Source organism: Osmerus eperlanus, chromosome 5 (assembly GCF_963692335.1).
Source record: "Osmerus eperlanus chromosome 5, fOsmEpe2.1, whole genome shotgun sequence".
NCBI lineage: Eukaryota > Metazoa > Chordata > Actinopteri > Osmeriformes > Osmeridae > Osmerus > Osmerus eperlanus.
In genome coordinates, this window is record NC_085022.1 from 15,619,004 (window position 1) to 15,638,351 (window position 19,348).

General features: G+C 48.6%; 2 protein-coding genes across 5 annotated transcripts; one reads left to right on the plus strand and one right to left on the minus strand.

Moving 5' to 3' along the window:
- Positions 1-101: 101 nt before the first annotated feature.
- Positions 102-1,871, minus strand: LOC134021284 (protein shisa-like-1a). Of its 2 annotated transcripts, XR_009930488.1 has the most exons (3): positions 1,375-1,871; positions 1,055-1,187; positions 102-638 (listed from the first exon to the last, which is right to left on the minus strand). XR_009930488.1 is itself a non-coding variant. In XM_062461946.1 (2 exons), exons 1-2 carry the CDS (start codon positions 1,255-1,257, stop codon positions 374-376), a joined length of 468 nt encoding a protein of 155 aa, XP_062317930.1. In that variant the 5' UTR covers positions 1,258-1,266; the 3' UTR covers positions 102-373. The 2 variants fall into 2 exon arrangements, 1 of the variants encoding a protein (XP_062317930.1); XM_062461946.1 differs by lacking the exon at positions 1,375-1,871 and having other exon boundaries at positions 1,055-1,266.
- man2a2 (mannosidase, alpha, class 2A, member 2) lies at positions 1,664-18,271 on the plus strand. Of its 3 annotated transcripts, none has more exons than XM_062461939.1 (23): positions 1,664-2,011; positions 2,592-4,243; positions 4,938-5,195; positions 5,442-5,586; positions 7,131-7,302; positions 8,144-8,271; positions 8,450-8,623; positions 8,902-9,088; positions 9,537-9,714; positions 9,889-10,091; positions 10,298-10,480; positions 10,701-10,815; positions 11,044-11,114; positions 12,198-12,363; positions 12,518-12,757; positions 13,196-13,318; positions 13,466-13,580; positions 13,836-14,111; positions 14,294-14,427; positions 14,955-15,032; positions 15,504-15,698; positions 15,849-15,959; positions 16,060-18,271. In XM_062461939.1, the coding sequence occupies exons 2-23, from the start codon at positions 4,112-4,114 to the stop codon at positions 16,210-16,212; spliced, it is 3,537 nt and encodes a 1,178-aa protein (XP_062317923.1). In that variant the 5' UTR covers positions 1,664-2,011; positions 2,592-4,111; the 3' UTR covers positions 16,213-18,271. The 3 variants fall into 3 exon arrangements, with proteins under 3 accessions (XP_062317923.1, XP_062317922.1, XP_062317925.1); XM_062461938.1 differs by having other exon boundaries at positions 4,027-4,243; XM_062461941.1 differs by lacking the exon at positions 14,955-15,032 and having other exon boundaries at positions 1,665-2,011; positions 4,027-4,243.
- Positions 18,272-19,348: the final 1,077 nt, after the last annotated feature.

Consider the following 19,348-nt stretch of genomic DNA (forward strand, 5'->3'; position numbering starts at 1 on the left):
CGAATGGCCATAAATCCGCACGAAAATACCTTCTTATTGTGTATAAATATGCATTTTTAACTTTTCTAGAATTTACCGTACACCAATGTTTTGCAGTAGAGTTAGTGGCAAGTAGGCCTACCACAATTTTTTATTGTAGATAAGGACAAAACTAATAATCGATTAAACAGATGAATGGGCGGATTAAGAATTATATAGAAGAAATACCCTTCTTTGCCATTGTGCATCAGTTTTTTGCATATTTTAGGTTGCTTTTATCACAGTTAGAATGCTAAAAAATAGAGTTTGGCATGGAAATGTCTGCACCCCAGGGACATTCTCCTTGTTTAATGGGGTAGCCACACTGCCCCATTGTTTTGTGTCTTCTGTTGCCTTAGAGACAAGGGAGTTCCCTCGGGATTTTGTGCTCACGTAGGCTTACTGACGCTCTTCTATCGCCATGGCAGCGCTCTGTCTTCTTGTGGGTGTGGTGGGGAAAGAGGATACCAGAGATCCAGTGGGGGCAGGTGAAATAGTTCTTTAGAACTGATATCACAGTGAGACCTCTTGCTCGACAGAACCACAGGAAGTCCGTAAGCAACAGAACCAGCACCAAGCACCCATAGAGCATGATCACCATCTTCAAAATAGGCCTGTTGCTGGAGAATAAAACAAATAGTTGTAATCATTATTTTTCCATTCCCTAAAATTATGAGGTGCATAGGCCTACATGGTTTAATAAAAAGTGTACTTCCCCATGTCAAATGTTTATGTATCAAAAGGATGGTAATACACAAGAGTAATTAAAGTCTGAGTCACCAAAGACAACAAAAGTGAGCATGGACTGTAAGCATAAGCATGGACAGATCAAAATACAAGCCTCAAAATAATCTAAAAACTGAAATGACAGAATACCACACAAACAATACCATCTGTCTCTAAATTCTCCCAGACAACTTGTTCATACATAATACACATTTCTGCTCTACTCTTATTTTCACAAAAAAATATGATTATGAGGCATGTGACTGTTGTCAACAAAGCTAAGTAACCTTGTTTCCTCTCTGTCACTGACCTGTCGAGATGATATTTTAGACTTCCTCTGGTGTCCGTCTGGCTGAAGTTCATGCTGCTCTGATACAGTGTTAGTGTACAGCACTGCTTGAGCCCCTGTCCCAGCCAGCAGCAGTAAGACTGGGCAGGGGGCTCTGAGAGGCGGGGGCAGTAGAACCCAGAATGATGAGCACCCCAGCGGTCAAAGTATCCTTCACACAGCATATCTACACTATCCTATATTTTTCACAGGTTAACAAACTCTCACATTATCACCATGACTTTTTGAATCTGTCCTTATAACATACTAAATGAGATAATCCTTAGAACAGACTAGCCTACCATGTGTTGTTGAAAGCCTTTGATGCGTTTGTGCTCTCAGAGGCTCAGACTCATTTGGCAAGACTGTGGAGCAGGGAACTTATTAGGTCGTCCAGGGGCAATGCTTCCCTTGAGATATTGCCTTCATCATTTTCCAAATGCAAATTCTTGCACAACTTAGTCTTTTATAAACTAGGCTCAGTAGGCTCAGTATTGAAATGTGATATCCTCTAGGTACAAATCAGTTATTAATACTTTTTCTTATATTTTTTCATCCGAAAAGGGTATTTATATAGGGCGCATATGTTGGAGTGTATTTTCTGAGCAAGCACAGGGGACGCTGGTATCTGTATTTTGTATACCAATCATCGACCAGTGCGTTATTAACCACTCTTGCTAGACTCAGAACTGACGCTCCTTGGCCATAGGCTACTAAAGAGCTGTACTACACCAGGCTCTTCTCAGAGATCCTTGGTTGCTGTTGTGCGCAAATCGGTCAAGCTATCTAGAAACAAGATATATCTTGTTTACTTGCCTACCCTCCAGCTAATGCTGCGTCTGAGCGATGTTCGGGGGATAAGGATAAAACGAGCGAGCCAGCATCACTACCGTGACAACCTCAACGCACGGTCGACAGGCTGTATGTTTCTAGCTAACGGTAGGTTGCACCACTAGCTAGCAAGCTGTACCTTTTTTTGTGGACTAGTCTGTTCGACATAGACCGGTATCGTTATGCTACTATACTTGCTAACAAGCTAGCCTGAATGCACAGTCAGATGCGATGTACACACTGCTGGGCTGCAGAGAAGCAAATCCTGACATTGGATCTAGTTAGATGATTATTGCTAGCTAGCTACGTTAGCTGCGGTCTTAGCTAGCTATTGTCAACGTTGGGTAAGATACTGTAGGCAGAACTAGCTGGTTTGGTAATTACCAGGGTGGTACTGTCGCTACAGTTACTCAATTTGCACTTTATTGGGTTAGTTAGACAGATTGCCTTGAATGGCACCTAGTGGAGGACTTACATATCTATGGAATGGAGGTGTGCTAGGTACTGTAGCACCCATTAGGAACTGAAAATTGTCGGATGCCGGATAATCTAGCTAGCTCTGTAGTTAGACACCATAGCACATAGCATTAGCACGATAATTTGGAATTAGCGAGCCTGACTATAGTTCCTCTGTTACATTAGATCACATACATGGTTAATTGCCTTTGTCCCCCTCGTCCCCTTACAGGTAGCTGAATATCGATTAACAAATCGGACTGCTGATTCCATGAATTGGGTTTGACACTTGGAGGAGAGTGTTTTCCGAATGGGAATGTCTAAAGATATTCTTAAGTGTGTGAAAGTATTTTAACTCGACACCCAATCGGATCTAGCGGTTATATTGGACTGTTTTGTTGACCTTACAGTTGGAACTGATACTTGGGATATTTCTTATAGTTATTTCACAAGCGTATAGCTTTAAAGAGAAACGCTTTGTAATTGTTATTCTGGCAGAGCAAACTCTGCCAAAGCTTCAGCCCAGATTTAAATGCTAACAAGGAAGGTTGACTCATCAGTAAGCACAGATGGCCTAACAAATATTTTTTTCTGACTACATCTGAACTGGGAAGTATTTAGTTCGTTTTTCAGCCAGACGAGGTGTTGGGTTTATCACCCGGAATCCTTATGGGAAGGCTAAATCGCTGACAGCTTGTGAATTGATAGGATTAAGATCATACTGGCTTTACACGCAAAGGAAAGGAGGAACACCTGTCTTACTTAGTCCTCTGAAATCCAAGTCACTGGGCTCAGCGTGGTTGTTTTGCTTCTTACCTTTACTTATCAACGCCGTCCAGCCTCTTTACCTCTCCCACTCACAGCTTCTTACTTTATACCATTGCTTTTTATTGTCAGCCAGTTGTGCTTTTCATCAAGTTAATGGAGGATTATTATTATTTTTGCTTCATTAAAAGAAAATATCCATTGACTGTCTAAAGCATGCTCTCTAATGTAACACATAGCTGAGTACTAAAGTACCCATTTGCTTAGTTGCATCGTAACTGAGTAAATGGTCACATTTATTTCATCCATATTTGTAGATCCCTTTGAGCTAAGCAGAATAGGCTAGATTAAAAGCAGCTGCTCCTAGCCAAGTCATTCTCTCATCTAGGTCCTTTCGTGGCAATACTGTGGCCGTGTTGTAACTGTTATGGCTTTGCAATGGCAGGCAACTGAGTAAAAAGGGACAGGGGCTTTGCTGGAGGATTAGGCACAGCTCTGGGAGTTGGACTGAACCAAAGGAGCACACACCATCTCACACAGACGCATACCATGCTGCAGGGACAGTAGGCTCCCTGTTTCACTGCCTGCTGTTTGGAGTTTTTTTTTTTTTTTCTTTTCTTTTTTTCTCTTCCCTGCAATCGCAAAGGTTTGGATGGTTGAGCACAAGCGCCACTTTGAAGGAGCCCGGCGGCGGCTGTGGTTTGGCCGAAGTTGACAGACTGCTTGCCAGCTACTGCTGATTTAGAACCCCTCCGTCCCCTGCCACCACCTACTCCAGCCCCTCTGCTGCCCTCTCTGTGCAGCGTGCGGGTGGCAAATAACCTGCACCGACGCAGGCTTGGCCTGTCACTCAGGCAATTTTGCACTTTTAAGGACTACTCTCCCCCCGTGTTATTCTTAAGGACCAGTTCCTGTCGTCTTCTGGAAGGAACATCCCCTAGTTGAGGTTGTGATCCTCAAAACAAAGGTTTTCTACAGGGCTGAAGGATGAAGCTGAAGAAACAGGTGACCGTGTGCGGCGGGGCCATATTCTGTGTGGCTGTCTTCTCGCTTTACCTGATGCTGGACAGAGTCCAGCATGACCCCGCAAGAAGACAAAATGGCGGGAACTTCCCACGGGTAAGTGTAGTTGTGATTTATATAGGCGTGCCACACGTAGTCCTTGTCTGTAGGCTAATTAAAAACTTCGGCAACATCATATTGTGTGATGTACCGTGACAAGCAGAAGGCACTAAGTTTTAGACACAAGTTTTGCATGCTCTTTTTCTTTGATTTTGAGTTAGGCTTACATCAAAGAGCTCATTAACACACACACAGAATTCTCTCGGGTCTAATTGTTGAGATACTCATTTATTAATTTATTTAATACAGACTAATGCGGTGGAGCTATATCCATAATTTATTTTACATGTTAACCTGAGAGGCTCTCAGTTTCTTTTTTGTAAACAGCCATTGTGGAAGGCACCCTGGCAACCCCAGCGGAAGCTGTTGTGAGCAGCCTTCCTTTGACTATGAAATGCCATATTAACAAACCAACCTGTCGGGATTCTGGTCTGTGACTGTCATGTCGTGTTTAGTTTTTTTTGGTCACAAATATTCCATCAGTTTCACTGGCTGAATTAGAATGAGAATAGGTGGGGTGTTAACAGCTCAGCGGTAGAGCAATTGACTGAAGGATTGGTTCGATTCCCCCTTCTGCATGTCGCTTTGGACAAAAAAATGCTGACGGAACACGTTATTATACCGCTAATAATGGCCTACGTTCCATGGTGTATGATGTGTGTTTGTCACGCGTCTCCTCCTGCCCCCCTAGAGCCAGATCTCAGTTCTGCAGAACCGCATAGAGCAGCTGGAGCAGCTCCTGGAGGAGAACCATCAGATCATTAGCCACATCAAGGACTCTGTGCTGGAGCTCACGGACACGGGGGCCGTGTCTCCCAGTGGTCAGCTGCCCTTCCGCAGCGCCAACGGCTCCTGGATCCTGCCGTTCGATGGACGCCCCACCTTCCTGTCCGTCAAGCCCCAGGACTGCCAGTTTGCTGTGGGCAGCCGAGGGCAAACAGACCTGCAGGTGAGCTGCGCTGCTGGGAGGATGTTGTGGTATTAGGTTAAACGACCCGTGCTGAGATTACAACCAATCCTGAAATCACAGGTCACTGCCACTGTTTTTGTCAGGACCGTTTTCACAACTTTAGCTTTGGATACCAATAACCTATAGTAGTTGGCAAGGAAACATACTTCATAAAGTTGTTGATGAATTGTCCCTGCCATACACCTCAGATACTTGAGTATATTTGGTTGTGTTTGATTCCACCAGATGCTGGACGTGTACTCCCTGCTGAAGTTTGACAACCTGGATGGCGGAGTGTGGAAGCAGGGCTTTGAGATCACCTATGAGCCTGGGGAATGGGACAATGAGCCTCTACAAGTGTTTGTAGTCCCCCACTCCCATAACGACCCAGGTGAGCCTGCTCCTCCAGCTCTGTGTCTGTCTCCCGACCCTAAGAGGCTGCGCTTTAAACAGGCTGTTACCCAGCCTGCCACCAACACAGCTGAGCCACTGTGGGTTAACTAGTTATGGTTAGCTTGCTATATCTGAGTCACTGAGGGTTAACTAGTTATGGTTAGCTTGCTATATCTGAGTCACTGAGGGTTAGCTAGTTATGGTTAGCTTGCTATAGCTGAGCCACTGTGGGTTAGCTAGTTCTGCTGGGATGTTGTAATTCTACTCAAGACCAAGGGGAGACCCCATTTCATATCATGCTAAGATTGTTCCCAGGCTAAGTGGCGACTCTACCAATGGTGTTCTACCAGAACAAGCCAAAAATGCTGGAGTGTTTTATTGAGAAGGAACTGGGCCTACTGCCATTAGGCCTGTAGGAGCCGAGGCATTAAGCATTGGTCAATTTAAATAGCTGTCAATTCGGGCGTTATTTTGACACAATTGACCAATGAGGTGGGTAGTCAATGCTATTTTTACTTGACAATGGCCGGTTTGACATTCTATTCAATTACATTTTTGCTTGAGAATGACATTTTCCATTAGATGTATTTCCAGCCAGACAGGCAGCTGACCTAACTGTTATTGACTTGTGGACGGTTGCAGAAAAAAAAGCAAAATTTGTATTCCCAAGAACAGGAATGATTATCAGCTTCTGTGTTTACTAGCAGAGTTGCAGGAGGCCTACAAATGAATTGCACTTAGTGCACTTTGTTCAGCTGCCTGTTAGACGATGCATGTGGCACTGATGTTCCACATAGAGGACAGGTGAGGTCTCTTTACTGGTAATGCTCTCTATTTCCCAAAGGCATGCTCGGGCTTTTAGAGTTGAATTGGACTGCAGGTAAAGCTAAGTGGGTCAACCAGGAGTACTGGCACAGGGTCGGAGCCCGACCTGCAGTGAACCGCGCCTCTATCTATTCTCTTGTTTGCCCCGGTTACTGTAATTGGCCCAGACTGTGGTTTCATATATTCAACAACATCCTTCTATGATGAATCGGATGATACTTCATCGCTACACCCTGGAGTGAGTACACTGTAAGCCACACAGTGTTCTTTTTCAACAAATCTATATGAGAAGACGGCTCTGCTTTCTGAGACGCCTGGTCAGCCAACTAGTGCCTTTGTCCTCTCGAGCCCTTGTACAGTACCAGCTATGTTTAAATAAAATATGCTGGGGGGGTTATTTTAGATAGCCGAAACTCTGCTTTATACTGCTCTGTATGACTCAATACCAGTACCTGTGCTCAGTTAGGAAGCTGTATTGTAGTGCTTATATTATGGTAGTGTACAGCATGATACAGTTCTGTGATCATCGTCATATACTGAAACACCTCCATACTATACCATGTAGATCGGGGAATAGGTAAAGATCAGTGGAGCGTTTGCCAGCAAATCAAGAGGCAGCTTCAAATCCCCCTTGTACTTCGTTTTGGATGAAAGCATCTGGGAAATGAAACAAAAGCGTCAGGCAGTCCTAATTGTTGGAACGGTTCTCCTGACTAGGCTGGATCAAGACGTTTGATAAGTACTACACAGACCAGACTCAGCACATCTTCAACAACATTCTGGTGAAGCTGGCAGAAGACCCCCGGAGGAAGTTCATCTGGACAGAGATCTCCTTCCTCTCCAAATGGTGGGACAGCGTGGACATGCACAAGCAGCAGGCCATGCGCAAGTGAGTCTTAAAGTGTATGTGTGTATGTGTGTGGGCGGGTGACAGTCTGGCCCACTGGAAATGTCCCCAGATCTGAATCACTATTCATCCTTGGAATCGTTTGGGACCCTCTAGAGACAGAGTTTGTGGGAGAAATTCTTACATTTCACATACCAATTTACCATTGGTATGTGATGTTTTACCTACCTTACCTTATATATTATACCTTATTAATATATTTTATTAGAAGGTCATATATGGTAAGATATAACATATTAATAATAATAAGGTAACATAAGGTAAGACCTCATGTACTGATTATAATGAACACATGCCAGTGGTAAATCCTTTAATTTATCCAACACATTATTTTCTTTCTTCCTTGAGATGATTGCTAATGGTCTGGTGTTCACACACTGATGTTGCTGGCCCAGGTCTAACATCAGTGATTCCTTCCAGGCTGCCTCTTGAGAGAAGAGCTCTTGGCAGAACAGTGCTGGCATGTGACCGTTAGTCATCCAGTTCCATTTAACATTCTACCACAGGGAATGCTACCTTTTTAGCACGTTCTTAACCTCTCTCTCACTCCATCTGGACACATGTATGACTCCACTTGTTATTTAATGTCGATATAACTGCATAGCTCATAGAAAAACCATATCTGTTGCTATACAGTGCAGCCATAGCCAAGACAGGGCAATGCACAGATCTGTTTAGCTTGCACTTTACCCTGGAGGAGAGACTGGAAGTTCTTGAAATAAGAGTGTTATCTGTTTAGTGGGGAGGTCTTTGGAGTGAGCAGTGGATGTTCCTCACCTGGAGGTGGAGTCAAAGCTGTACTAAAGCCTCTTGTGTTTGTCAGGCTAATCCTGGATGGCCAGCTAGAGATTGTGACTGGAGGCTGGGTGATGACCGATGAGGCCAATGCTCACTACTTTGCCATGATCGACCAGCTCATTGAAGGCCACCAGTGGCTGGAGAAGAACCTAGGTAAAACTCATGCTCTAAATATCTGCGGGTCATGGATTCAAAGCCGCAGACGTTGCCATTTATGACACACATCCTCAGTTGATCCTCGCTAAGTCCCCCCTGAAAAGTGCTTCTTCATGCCGGTTTCAACCCCCCTCCTCCCCTTGATGCTAAACAAGTGTCCTGCTCTGTGTCCTAGGTGTGATCCCTCAGTCAGGGTGGGCGGTCGACCCCTTCGGCCACAGTGCCACCATGCCCTACCTCCTGAAGAGGGCCAACCTGACCAGCATGCTCATCCAGAGGGTCCACTACTCCATCAAGAAACACTTTGCCTCGAGCCGCAGTCTGGAGTTCATGTGGAGGCAGGCGTGGGGTGAGTAGTCGGCTGCCAGCACAGCCATCTAATCCTCCCACTCGTCTTTTGTTTTGACTGAGTGCTGCCACTTTGGACGACCTTTTCAAAGTCAAAATCGAGCTTTGGAGAGGAGATATGGCCCTTATCCAGACAAGATATATGGTTGAGGCGTCAGGGAGAATGGTTATTCCCTGTTCAAGCTCATCGTCAAACTCCTCAGGTGGTGGCCTTGGTCGTAAACAATGGACACTGTCATGAATCACTCCCTCCTTCTCTCTCTCCTTTGTGGATTTCAGACCCTGCATCCGGCACGGATATCTTCTGCCACATGATGCCTTTCTACAGCTATGACGTGCCCCACACCTGCGGACCAGACCCCAAAATCTGCTGCCAATTCGACTTCAAAAGACTGCCCGGGGGCAGGGTCAATTGCCCCTGGAAGGTGCCCCCCCGGGCGGTGGTGGAGGCCAATGTGGCAGAGAGGTGAGGGCAGCATAGAGAACCTCTACCTCGGTCTGTCAGACTGGCTAGAAGGGGGGGGGGGGGGAGTGTGGCTGTGAGAGAGCCTTGGTCAAGGTGAAGTTTGTGGTTGGTGGAAGGAGCCAGCTCCCATAGAGCGTGCCCTAGACAAGAGACAGCCACAAAGTGTAGGTGTATAGTAAAGAGATTCTTAGGTTGACTTAACCGTCGTTTTGTGTTTGTGGGGGGAGGAGGAGGAGGGGCGGTGGTGGTGGTGGAAGCATATACAGGAAAGTACATGTCTTTGTGAGAGAGATTGATCAGCCTTCTGTTACTTGGCTCCTTTCATCCTTTGCGGTCTTCTTTTGTCCTGGAATGCTTGCAAACACAGGTCTTCTTTTGTCCTGGAATGCTTGCAAACACACACACACACACCTTTTTCTTGGATGCAAACAGTTTCTCTCTGATACAGGGCTCACCTACTCTTGGACCAGTACCGCAAGAAGTCCAAGCTATTCCGCAGCAAAGTGGTTCTGGTTCCGCTGGGAGATGACTTCCGCTACGACAAGGCTCTGGAGTGGGACCAGCAGTACCTCAACTACCAGAAACTCTTTGACTACATGAACTCCCATCCTGAGATGCACGTACAGGTAGGACTCCTCGGGTGGCCCTCACGCAACCCTCCTGTAACCATGCCTGCTGTTACCATGCCCCTGTGGAAACCCTGACGTCAAAACCCAGTGCAGACGTGATGAAATCGATCCACCACCCGAAGGACCTCCTCCAGCACCACATCCCACTCCAGTCTGTTTTGACTCTTCCAGGCCCAGTTTGGGACTCTGACGGACTACTTCAACGCCGTTTACAAAGCCAACAACGTGGCGCAGGGCGCCAGGCCTCCGGACTACCCGGTGCTGAGCGGAGACTTCTTTGCCTACGCGGACCGCGAGGACCACTACTGGAGCGGCTACTACACTTCCCGGCCCTTCTACAAGAACCTGGACCGAGTCCTGGAGTCCCACCTGAGGTGAGGGCAGTGCTGTGGGGATGGATGGATGAATGGATAGAGGTGAAAGGTGGGGCAGTGGAAAACACTGTCACAACCTTAGTGACACACTGGAGACTCAAATGATTTCCTTTGAGGGGGAACACATTTTTTAATATAATATATATATATATATATATATATATATATATATATATATATATATATATGCTTTGTGTGCTTCCCAGGGGGGCAGAGATCCTGTTCAGCCTGGCAGTGGCCCACGCCAGACACGTGGGCATGGAGGGGCGTTACCCCACCTTGGACTACGCCCTGCTCGCCGACGCCAGGCGCACCGTCGCCCTCTTCCAGCACCACGACGCCATTACGGGCACTGCCAAGGAGAACGTTGTCATCGACTACGGCACCCGGTAAGGGTTTTAGGACGACAGCCAGCAAACGACTCTAGGAAGGCTAGTAAACATCGAGGTTGCTTGTGTCTTTCAAAGGTTTTAGGTAATCTAAGTTAAAAAAAAAAATAAAAAAAATGATCCTGGATGTTACTCCAAAAATAAAGACAGATTAGTAATTGCGAGGGAGGACAGGCAAGCAAGGATGCTGGAGACCATTTTAGCCATGTTCCTCCTGTAGGCTGCTGCGATCTCTCATTGGACTGAAGAAAGTGATCATCAACGCCGCCCACTTCCTGGTGATGAAGAACAAGGACATCTATCGCTTCTACCAGGGAGAGCCCTTCCTGGAGACGGTGAGGGGGGGGAGGGGTGATGAAACATTCCATCTCCGCTCCGTTCCGTGACCTCCATATTAGATCTAGCTTAATTGGGTGGAATATAAGTGTTATAAGTGTTTTTTCTTCTTTCAAGTAGGTGATGTAGAAGCATTTTAGAGAACCTAAACTGGAGTATTTTCACCTGCGGGTGCTGTGGTGCAGTTGGCCTGTCAGAGTGCGCTAACGGTGTGTTTGTGTGACTAGGATGACAGACGAGCCACTCAGGACTCTCTGCCTCAGCGTACTCTCATTGAGCTGGACCCAGCCGGACCCAGGTAACATCCTCGCTCTCTCTCCTCCTCTCTGCTGTCTCTTGCTGTAATAGTTGGTAATAGTATTAGACAAGTAAAAGGAATATTCCATTTCAGTCATTCCGTTAAAGAGAGCCATATTCCCACACTGCTGTTGCTGTGAATAAGAGATGGCTTAGAGCAGGGGTCGACTGAACATTTGGCTTTGGGACAATTTTTGGGGGGAGGAGGAGGGACAGAAAATGATCAGAGACTCAACTGAGACGTGTATTGATGAAAAGAGTTGATAATGTTATTAGCAAGGCCGGTCTATTCTAATAATGTTTTGATAGACTGTTAAACGGTGCTCGAAAAGTGGAAAACCGTCATGACTCCCCGTGTTGACATGTTGGCGTTCCCAGTAACAGTGAGTGAATGGCCTACAGCTAAAGTTAAGTCACTTTGCTACAAAACGGGGCACAGCAGCTTTGTGCCCTAATATGTGAGAGAAAATTGGGTTTTTGACAGTTCTAACCCAGCTAATATTATTATTCATAACTGCTTTTAGCAGCAATAACTCCATCACTAGGCTCTTCGTTTTAGTGTCGCGCGCTGCTCGTATGACGTTCACGCCAGCGCTAGTTTGTTGTGCTCCAGAGAATTGAACTCATTTCGAGTTTGATGCTGTGGCTATGTTGCCTGTTGACACGGTCTTGCGAGAGTTAGCACCGGTTGTTTCCGAGACGTTCCGGTACGCAATAAAAAAAAATCCCGGGTTGGCTTCTCTATGGGAGAGGTACCGGCCCATGTCGAGCGCAGCTTTTAATCATTTCGAAGCACACGGCTAACCCATTGTGAATTCATGACATTGAAAGGCTTGAATTATTGTGGCTCTTGACACTGTTAGGAGGAACGCAGTGAAGTAGAGCGGAGAAAGTTTATGCGTTTGCAAGCTGAGTGCTTTGAGTGTCTTTTTTTCTCTTTCTTTTTTTGCTATAAAAAATGTACAATTATTTGACAGGCCGAATAATATTGCTGGCGGGCTGTTTTTGCCAGAGCTCTACTGAGCTCCAGTGATGGTCTGGTTCGAGGCAGAGTCTGACGTCTCCCCCTCCCTGGCCACCGCAGGTACTTGGTTCTGTTCAACCCGGTGGAGCAGGAGAGGCTATGCGTGGTCACCGTTCTGGTCAACACGGTCCGTGTGCGCGTTCTCACCGAGGACGGACAGACCCTCCCCGTGCAACTCAGCGGTCAGTGGAGCACCCCCACTCAGATGAGTGCAGAGGTCTTCCAGGTGAGCGTGTGTGAATGAGACACCTTTACAATCGTTAGCAATGGCAACGCGGTGCACGCAAGGTGTCATTCTCTCCGTGAGCAGCTCCATGAACGTCAGAGTTGAGTCATGTCCCTGTGTGTGTGTGTGTGTGTGTGACCGTCTCGTCTCCCAGGCGTCCTTCATGGTGCGCGTGCCCGCCCTGGGCCTGGCCGTCTTCCACCTGTACGACTCGGCCGACTCTCCCATGACCCTGCGCTCGGAGACCCTGCTGAGGCTGAGTGGCCGTGGCGGGCAGACGGCCCGGGCCAGCGACCCCCTGCCCCTGCGCTCGCAGCCGGCAGACCCCCAACCCTTCTTCGTCACCAGCCAGGCTCTCACCCTGGGCTTCTCTGGCTCCACGGGCCTGCTGGAGGTCGGTGTTAGCTGGGGCGGCTCTGTCTCCCTGTTCATACTGGGTCACTGTGTGCGGCTCCATCTCTCACTGTGATGCCTTACTTCTCCATGCAGCTGTTTGACTCATTGCGGTGCTCTACCTCTCACTGTGGTGCTTATAACGCTCGTGTGTGCGTGTGTGTGTGTGTGTGTGTGTGTTGAACGGCTGACGAGAGCATCAGTGCCATCTTTGATGTGCAGGAGTAGGACTCAGGGATGGACTGATCAAAGAGAACATGATCAAGCGAGATACTGAGCTGACTCTTATCCCCCCCCCCTCTCCTCCCTCCGCCTTTTACACAACCCTCCCCCTTCCTTCTCTCTTCACCCCCCTGCCCCCTGTTCTCTCCCTTAATCTCTCTCACTCTCTGTCCTCCCCCCCCCCCCCCCCCCCCCGGTCTCATTCTCCACACTCCAGACTGTCCGGCTGAAGGATGACCCTCAGGAGGTCAAGGTTCAGATGCAGTTCGTGACATACGGCACTCGAACCTCCAAGGACAAGAGTGGGGCGTACCTCTTCCTGCCCGACGGAAAAGCTAAGGTGTGACCCCCCCCCCCTCCACCTCCACCCCCCTCCCCCGCCTTAATGGTGCACGCAGAGCAGGAAACGGGCTCGAGTTAACACGTGGAAGGGCAGCCATGCACGCGCTTCATCTCAGGACGCCCCCTGTGTTTGCCTCCCCCCCAGCCCTACAGTCAGAGGGAGCCCCCTGTGGTGCGCGTGGTGGAGGGGCCTCTGTTCTCTGAGGTGGTCACGCACTACCAGCACTTTGAGCAGACCGTACGCATACACAACGTGCCAGGTAAGATACGGGCACGCACACACCTGGAGTACCTCTGATTGTTTGACATGGCACTTCAGATGATGTTTTTTGCATCACCGTACCATGTAGTTGAGTTGCTATTATTGCACTGTGCTTGGCAAAGGCCAGACTGTTGGACTAACCACTGAAGTTACCGTCAGAACCATGCACTTCTGATCCTTGACGTGCTGCCATAAATCCCGCCGCACACACAGGCCTCAAAGCCCTGCTCTTTCCCTGCTTTTCCCCTCCCAGGGGTGGACGGTCTCTCTGTGGACATGACCACCATGGTGGACATCAGAGACCAGGCCAACAAGGAGCTGGCCATGCGCCTGGTCACCGACATTCAGAGCGGCGATACCTTCTTCACCGACCTCAACGGCTTCCAGATGCAGCCTCGCCGCCACTTCCTCAAGCTTCCCCTGCAGGCTAACTTCTACCCCATGCCCACCCAGGCCTTCATCCAGGACGGCCAGCACAGGCTCAGCCTGCACACGGCCCAGGCCCTGGGCGCCAGCAGCCTGGACAACGGTCAGGACCCCCCACCGGCCACCACCGCACCCGGGGAGAGGCAGTAGAGGGCGGGGGAGAGAGGACTTGGTTCCTCTCCTGGGGTCTTGTTGTCGGATAAAGAGGGAGGTAACTTATGACCTGATTTGGATTTCTCTTTCTCCTCTTTCTCTTTTTCTTTCTCTCTCCCCCTCTGTCCTCAGGCCAGTTGGAAGTCATTTTGGACCGCAGGCTGATGCAGGATGATAACCGTGGCCTGGGCCAGGGCCTGAAGGACAACAAGAAGACGGCCAACCGCTTCCGGCTCCTTCTGGAGAGGAGGTCACTTGGCAATAAGGTCAGTCAGGAGCGAGGCGTCAGGCAAGCAGTTTGAGCTCAAACGGGCTACGTGTTGTTCACTCTGCCGTATCCCCGAGCACATGACGCAATACACAGCGCCAGTCAGAACGGGAGTAGGCGGGCTCATGCATTTATCAGAGAGAACTGTCGCGTCATCATATCTCGGGCTGCACATGTTGTTAACCCGTTACTCCATTTTTGTCTCTTAACCCTCTTTCGTATGATTTTTTTTTTTTCTTTCTCATCCCCCATCTCTCTTCCTCACTCTCTCTTCCTCACTCTCAATCTCTTGTCCTCACTATCACTCTCTCTTCCTCACTATCACTCTCTCTCACTATCACTCTATCTCTCACTCTCTCTTCCTCGCTCTCTCACTCCTCACTCTCTCTTCCTCACTCTCACTCTCTCATCCTCGCTCTCACTCTCTCACTCTCTCGCCTCACTATCTCTCTTTCGCTCTTCCTCACTCTCACTTTCTCTTCCTCTCTCTCTCCCTCTCTCGCCGTACCACTCTATGCCCCTCAGCGTTCTGGCTTCTTTGCCAAGCTCTTCTCCAAGTTATACTCTTTCATCGCCTTCATCTTGAGAGGCAGAGCTCAAGAGGTAAAGTTGTCTAGGCGACAGTGAGGAGGCTAGCCAGCTGCCCTGCTCTGTGCTGTAGTTGGCTGTAGATTGCCTCTGTAGATCTCTCCTCCATAGCTGGGCTGTGTGCATAGCTCTGGGACCAGCCCTGCACCCGGCCTCTGGGATGGGGGATAGTAATGCGAAGCCTGGCTCTCTGCTGGAAGTCCTGCTTTTACTTCTGAACCTAGAGGCCCGGGCCGGGCCATAGAATCTCTTTTTTCTTTGAATCTTATTAAATTCTAAAGATTATAGATTGTTGTGTGTGTGTGTATATAAATTATTATATATACAGAATCCAAGTGATGGAAACCAGTATGTGTTTGGTAGTCTCCCACTAGAGCCACGATCCAAACAGACGTGACCTCCCAGGGGTCTCTCAGTAGGGGAAATAGCTGGAGGACTGAGGTATCCCATCATGCACTGGTTTTTCTGACTGCTTCTTCCCCCCAGGTGGTGGACAGTGGACCGACCAGCTTTCCGTCGCTGCTCAGTCACATGACCTCCGCCATCTTGAACCACGAGGTGCTGGGGCTACCCGTTCTGCCCAAGAAGAGGGGTGTCCCCCCCCTGCAGACCTTCTCCCCCCTGAGGAGCCCCCTCCCCTGTGACTTCCACCTGCTCAACCTGCGCAGTATCCAGGGACAGGTACGGTACCCGGGCCCTGCCCCCCGGAGGGACGTCTGGACTGGAATGTGTTCACTCAGCCAAGGACAAATGGGGATCTGAACCTGAGACCTCTTGAACTGCAGGAAAATGTTCTACCACTGAGCTATACCTATTCTCTATTGTGTGTAGGATTTCCGTTCCCCTTCTCCCTACACTGCCCTCATCTTGCATCGGAAAGGTCTGGACTGTGGGCTGGAGGCTCCTAACCCAGGCTTTAACTGCACTACTACCCAAGGACAGGTCAGTACACACACACACACACACTCTTTTTATCAGCCTGTACTTTGTTGGTAACTGGTGTCTTGTTTCTGTCTCTCTGGGCGTGTGTGCTTGTGTGTAGCTGAGTGTGTCAGGTCTCTTCCGTAACGTGGATGTTCAGCTGCTCCAGCCCATGTCCCTGTCCCTGATGTACCCTGGGACGGCCCTGGCCAACGACTCCCTCATCAGCCTGGAGCCCATGGAGATCTCCACCTTCAAGCTCAAACTGCGCTAGGCCCGGCCTGCACACCCCCTCCCCCCAGGCTGGGGTCTCCTGGTTGTGAACAGACTGCCCCGCCACCTCGAGGAGTGGCAGTTTTCTAGGGCTTCCTGACTGTTTGTTTGTATGTGGGTGCGTGTGCAGCACACGCATACGGCACACACACTGACATGAACCAACGCTCACGCGCTGCAACCTGGAGGAGCAGATTTCTGTAGTGACACTGCTGCTGACTGCAGAGGGCAGCCGAGTGCTGTTGCCGGCACAGTAGTCGTCTATAAGCTTAGAGAGATCTTGACACCTGGATGGAATTAATTTTTTCTTTCTTTCTCAAAAAGACTTTATCGCAGAACAGGCAGTAGTGGTTGTCTGCTTATGCATCGTCATGGTAATGTTTACTTTGTTTGATTTGAATTTTTTGGGGTCCCTCAAAAGAACATGTTTCTATTCTACTTGTCCTGTCCTGGAGTCATTTCTGAATGTAAATATCACAGGAACAGGAACAGGGACTGGGGAGGGATACTGCAAAAGAGTGCAATTTCTAGAGCTTTTATTTGTTGTATTTCGTGTTTTTCTTCTTTCTACTGAGAAGAATCTCCCCTTACGGACTGTGTGGGGGGGGTTGACCAGAACATCTTTTTCTACCTGTGTTGTCTGAGTGACTGCATCGACCGACTGAATGCTGCAGGGCTACTGGACCAGTGTGAATGTCTGCTGGTGGAGACCCCAGTCGCCTGGCTCTGTCAAGCTACTCTGTGGCAGGAAGAAGAAAATAAAACTGTCCACTGAAACGATCACCATTCACTAAGGAACTCTTTGTCCTCATCTGTGGTCATATCTCATGTATGGGTGACTGCATCTCTTTCTAGCCTTCCCCCTTGGCCAGATATCGTCTCTTAAGAGACACTTGTGTTTCCGGAAGGTTCGCTACCCCATCGCGGTCTGACAGCCTGGCTGGGCTTGAGAGGAGCTTCTACAGAGACTATGCTTTGTTCCGTTTGATTGAAATAATCCCAAGCCATTCCTGTTCTTCTGTTCCCCATGTGTTTGTAGTCCATCCCTGGAAGAATGGTGTTGTGTACTATACTGTACGCAGTAGAACATACGACTTATTATACCTCATATTTAACATATGACAATTATTGCTATTTATAGTATATTGACGTGGATACTTCTGTGAAGATACGTAGTGTGACTGGTGCACATCACGGGGAGGGGAGGGTGGCAGGTGGTTGGAAGAAGAATCATGGAGGGGGGGATCATGGAGCCTGGGGTCAAGGGTCGGGGATCGGTCAGTCTGAGGTCCTGGCTCGCCTCTGTCGGTCTAGCAGGAGACATGTCTTTGGAGCTGTTCTCCTCATGAATTGAGCGTTTGCCACATGAACTAGCAGAGTTGCGATGACCCCTTCATAAAGATGGGGGACCCCGTAACGGCCGGCTAATCCTTTTTATACATCCGTTTTCATATCATCTCCTGCGGTGCTCCTCCCGAGAGCGACGTGGTCGCGGACCTGCTCTCCCTGGTTCATATCTGCCTGTGGTAGAGTCGAAATGCCAGTTACCCACGCCAGCGAAGGGGCCCCGTGTCGACGCTGCCAGCCCGACTCATCCTGACCTCTGCCGTCCTCCTCCCCTCCAAGCCCGTCCCACTGTGTCCGCGCCACGCAGCCCCCATCCATCACTAGCCGTCACGTTTTCCGTTGGTCGTTGCGACTCGCTTGTGCTCGAAGCTGCTCTGCTCTTCTCAAGGTCCTTTCCCGCCTACTTGCCCGGCGAGGTCGACCGCGGACCAGGATGTGACCACACCTCCAGCACTTTGTTATATTGCACTCCTCCCCTCTGTAGCTCACGCCCGCCCCTTCCTCCTCTGCCTTCTGTGCGTCTCTGTCTGAATCCCTCTGTAGTTCTGTCTTCTGTTTGTGAAATCGTACGTCTATTTTACTTTTTTTTTTTTCTTTTTCTTTGTGAGATGGATTTTCTGAAGTGAGGGTTTCTTTGTTCTCTACTTGTTTCTCCGTTGGTGTCTGGATTAAAGATGCGTAGCAGCTGAGATGCAGAGGAAATAAAAGATCAAACAGGATTGTTTCTCTGTGTTATTCATCCCATATTCGCTTGAGTGGGCATCAACAGTCTAGACACAGTCGTGAACTCTCAACTATTTGACGCTTCCCTCCTCGTGTCAGCGTGACTCTTAACACTAGGGGGCAGCACGTAGATGGATTAGGTTTTACGGGCAGTTTCAGTTCTGTAATGTCAGCAAGATGCGGAAAGTCTTGGTGAGTCTGGTGAGAAGCTGTGTTCAAGGCCCATGGCAAGACAAAGACTGGTTTAAACAACAACCGCAAGGCAAACACTCAGTTTAAAGAAAAAGGATTTAAGATAGGCTTTCCAGGGAGACAGACCACAGCAGCAAGTCTACTTTGAACTCCCAAAACAGAGCAGAATGGTTAACGTTACAGAACACTGTTAGTCTCGACTGTCAAGCAGAAGACTGCCATGGGAGGAAAGAGGAATATAAACAGAGGTGGAGGGGGGGGGGGGAATGGGGTTTGAAACCAGATCAAGGACACAGTTGAGTGGAAAGTGAGGCAAGCATGGCCAGGGCCTCAGGGTAGATCACTGGGGCCCTGTCAGGCTGGCACTGAGGGACTGGGCTTGTGTGGGAGGGGGGAGAATGGCGTCGCGGAGGCGGAATGTTTTGGAGAGTGATGATGCTGCAGCTAGCCTTGGGATATATCCCTCGTGCTCTGTGCTCCAGAGTCTCTCATGCTATCTCAGCCCTGTTCAGTCCAGACGGATGCAGCAAGGAGGCCCACAGTGAGACATACCGGCAAAATGGCCTGAAAAGTATATATACAAATGGCTGAGAAACAGATTAAGCCTTGTGAATAAGAAAGCTTTTTACTTTTTATATTTTTCATCATACTTCAGGTTACACCGAGGACAGGCTACACAAAAAAAGATAGAAACAAAAGCCCCATTTGTAAGTTTGTTCTGTACACAAACAACCTTGTAAGTGAATATCAAGCAAATTGTGTCTCCAAACCTTTGACTCAACACATACAATCATGTTAGCTCCCCCACAGGCATGCCATGCATTACTACAGGTACTTAAACGAGCGACAATTTGTCCCTGCGGATCTACTGTAAT

Bases quoted from the DNA above. Each gene is read 5' to 3' on its own strand.
- LOC134021284 (XM_062461946.1), bottom strand. From the start codon at position 1,257: ATGCTGTGTGAAGGATACTTTGACCGCTGGGGTGCTCATCATTCTGGG. The intron at 639-1,054 runs GTCAGTGACAGA...TTTATTCTCCAG, and splicing joins CTAAAATATCATCTCGACAG to CAACAGGCCTATTTTGAAGA.
- man2a2 (XM_062461939.1), top strand. From the start codon at position 4,112: ATGAAGCTGAAGAAACAGGTGACCGTGTGCGGCGGGGCCATATTCTGT. The intron at 5,587-7,130 runs GTGAGCCTGCTC...TCTCCTGACTAG, and splicing joins CCACTCCCATAACGACCCAG to GCTGGATCAAGACGTTTGAT. The intron at 13,581-13,835 runs GTAAGATACGGG...TTCCCCTCCCAG, and splicing joins ACGCATACACAACGTGCCAG to GGGTGGACGGTCTCTCTGTG.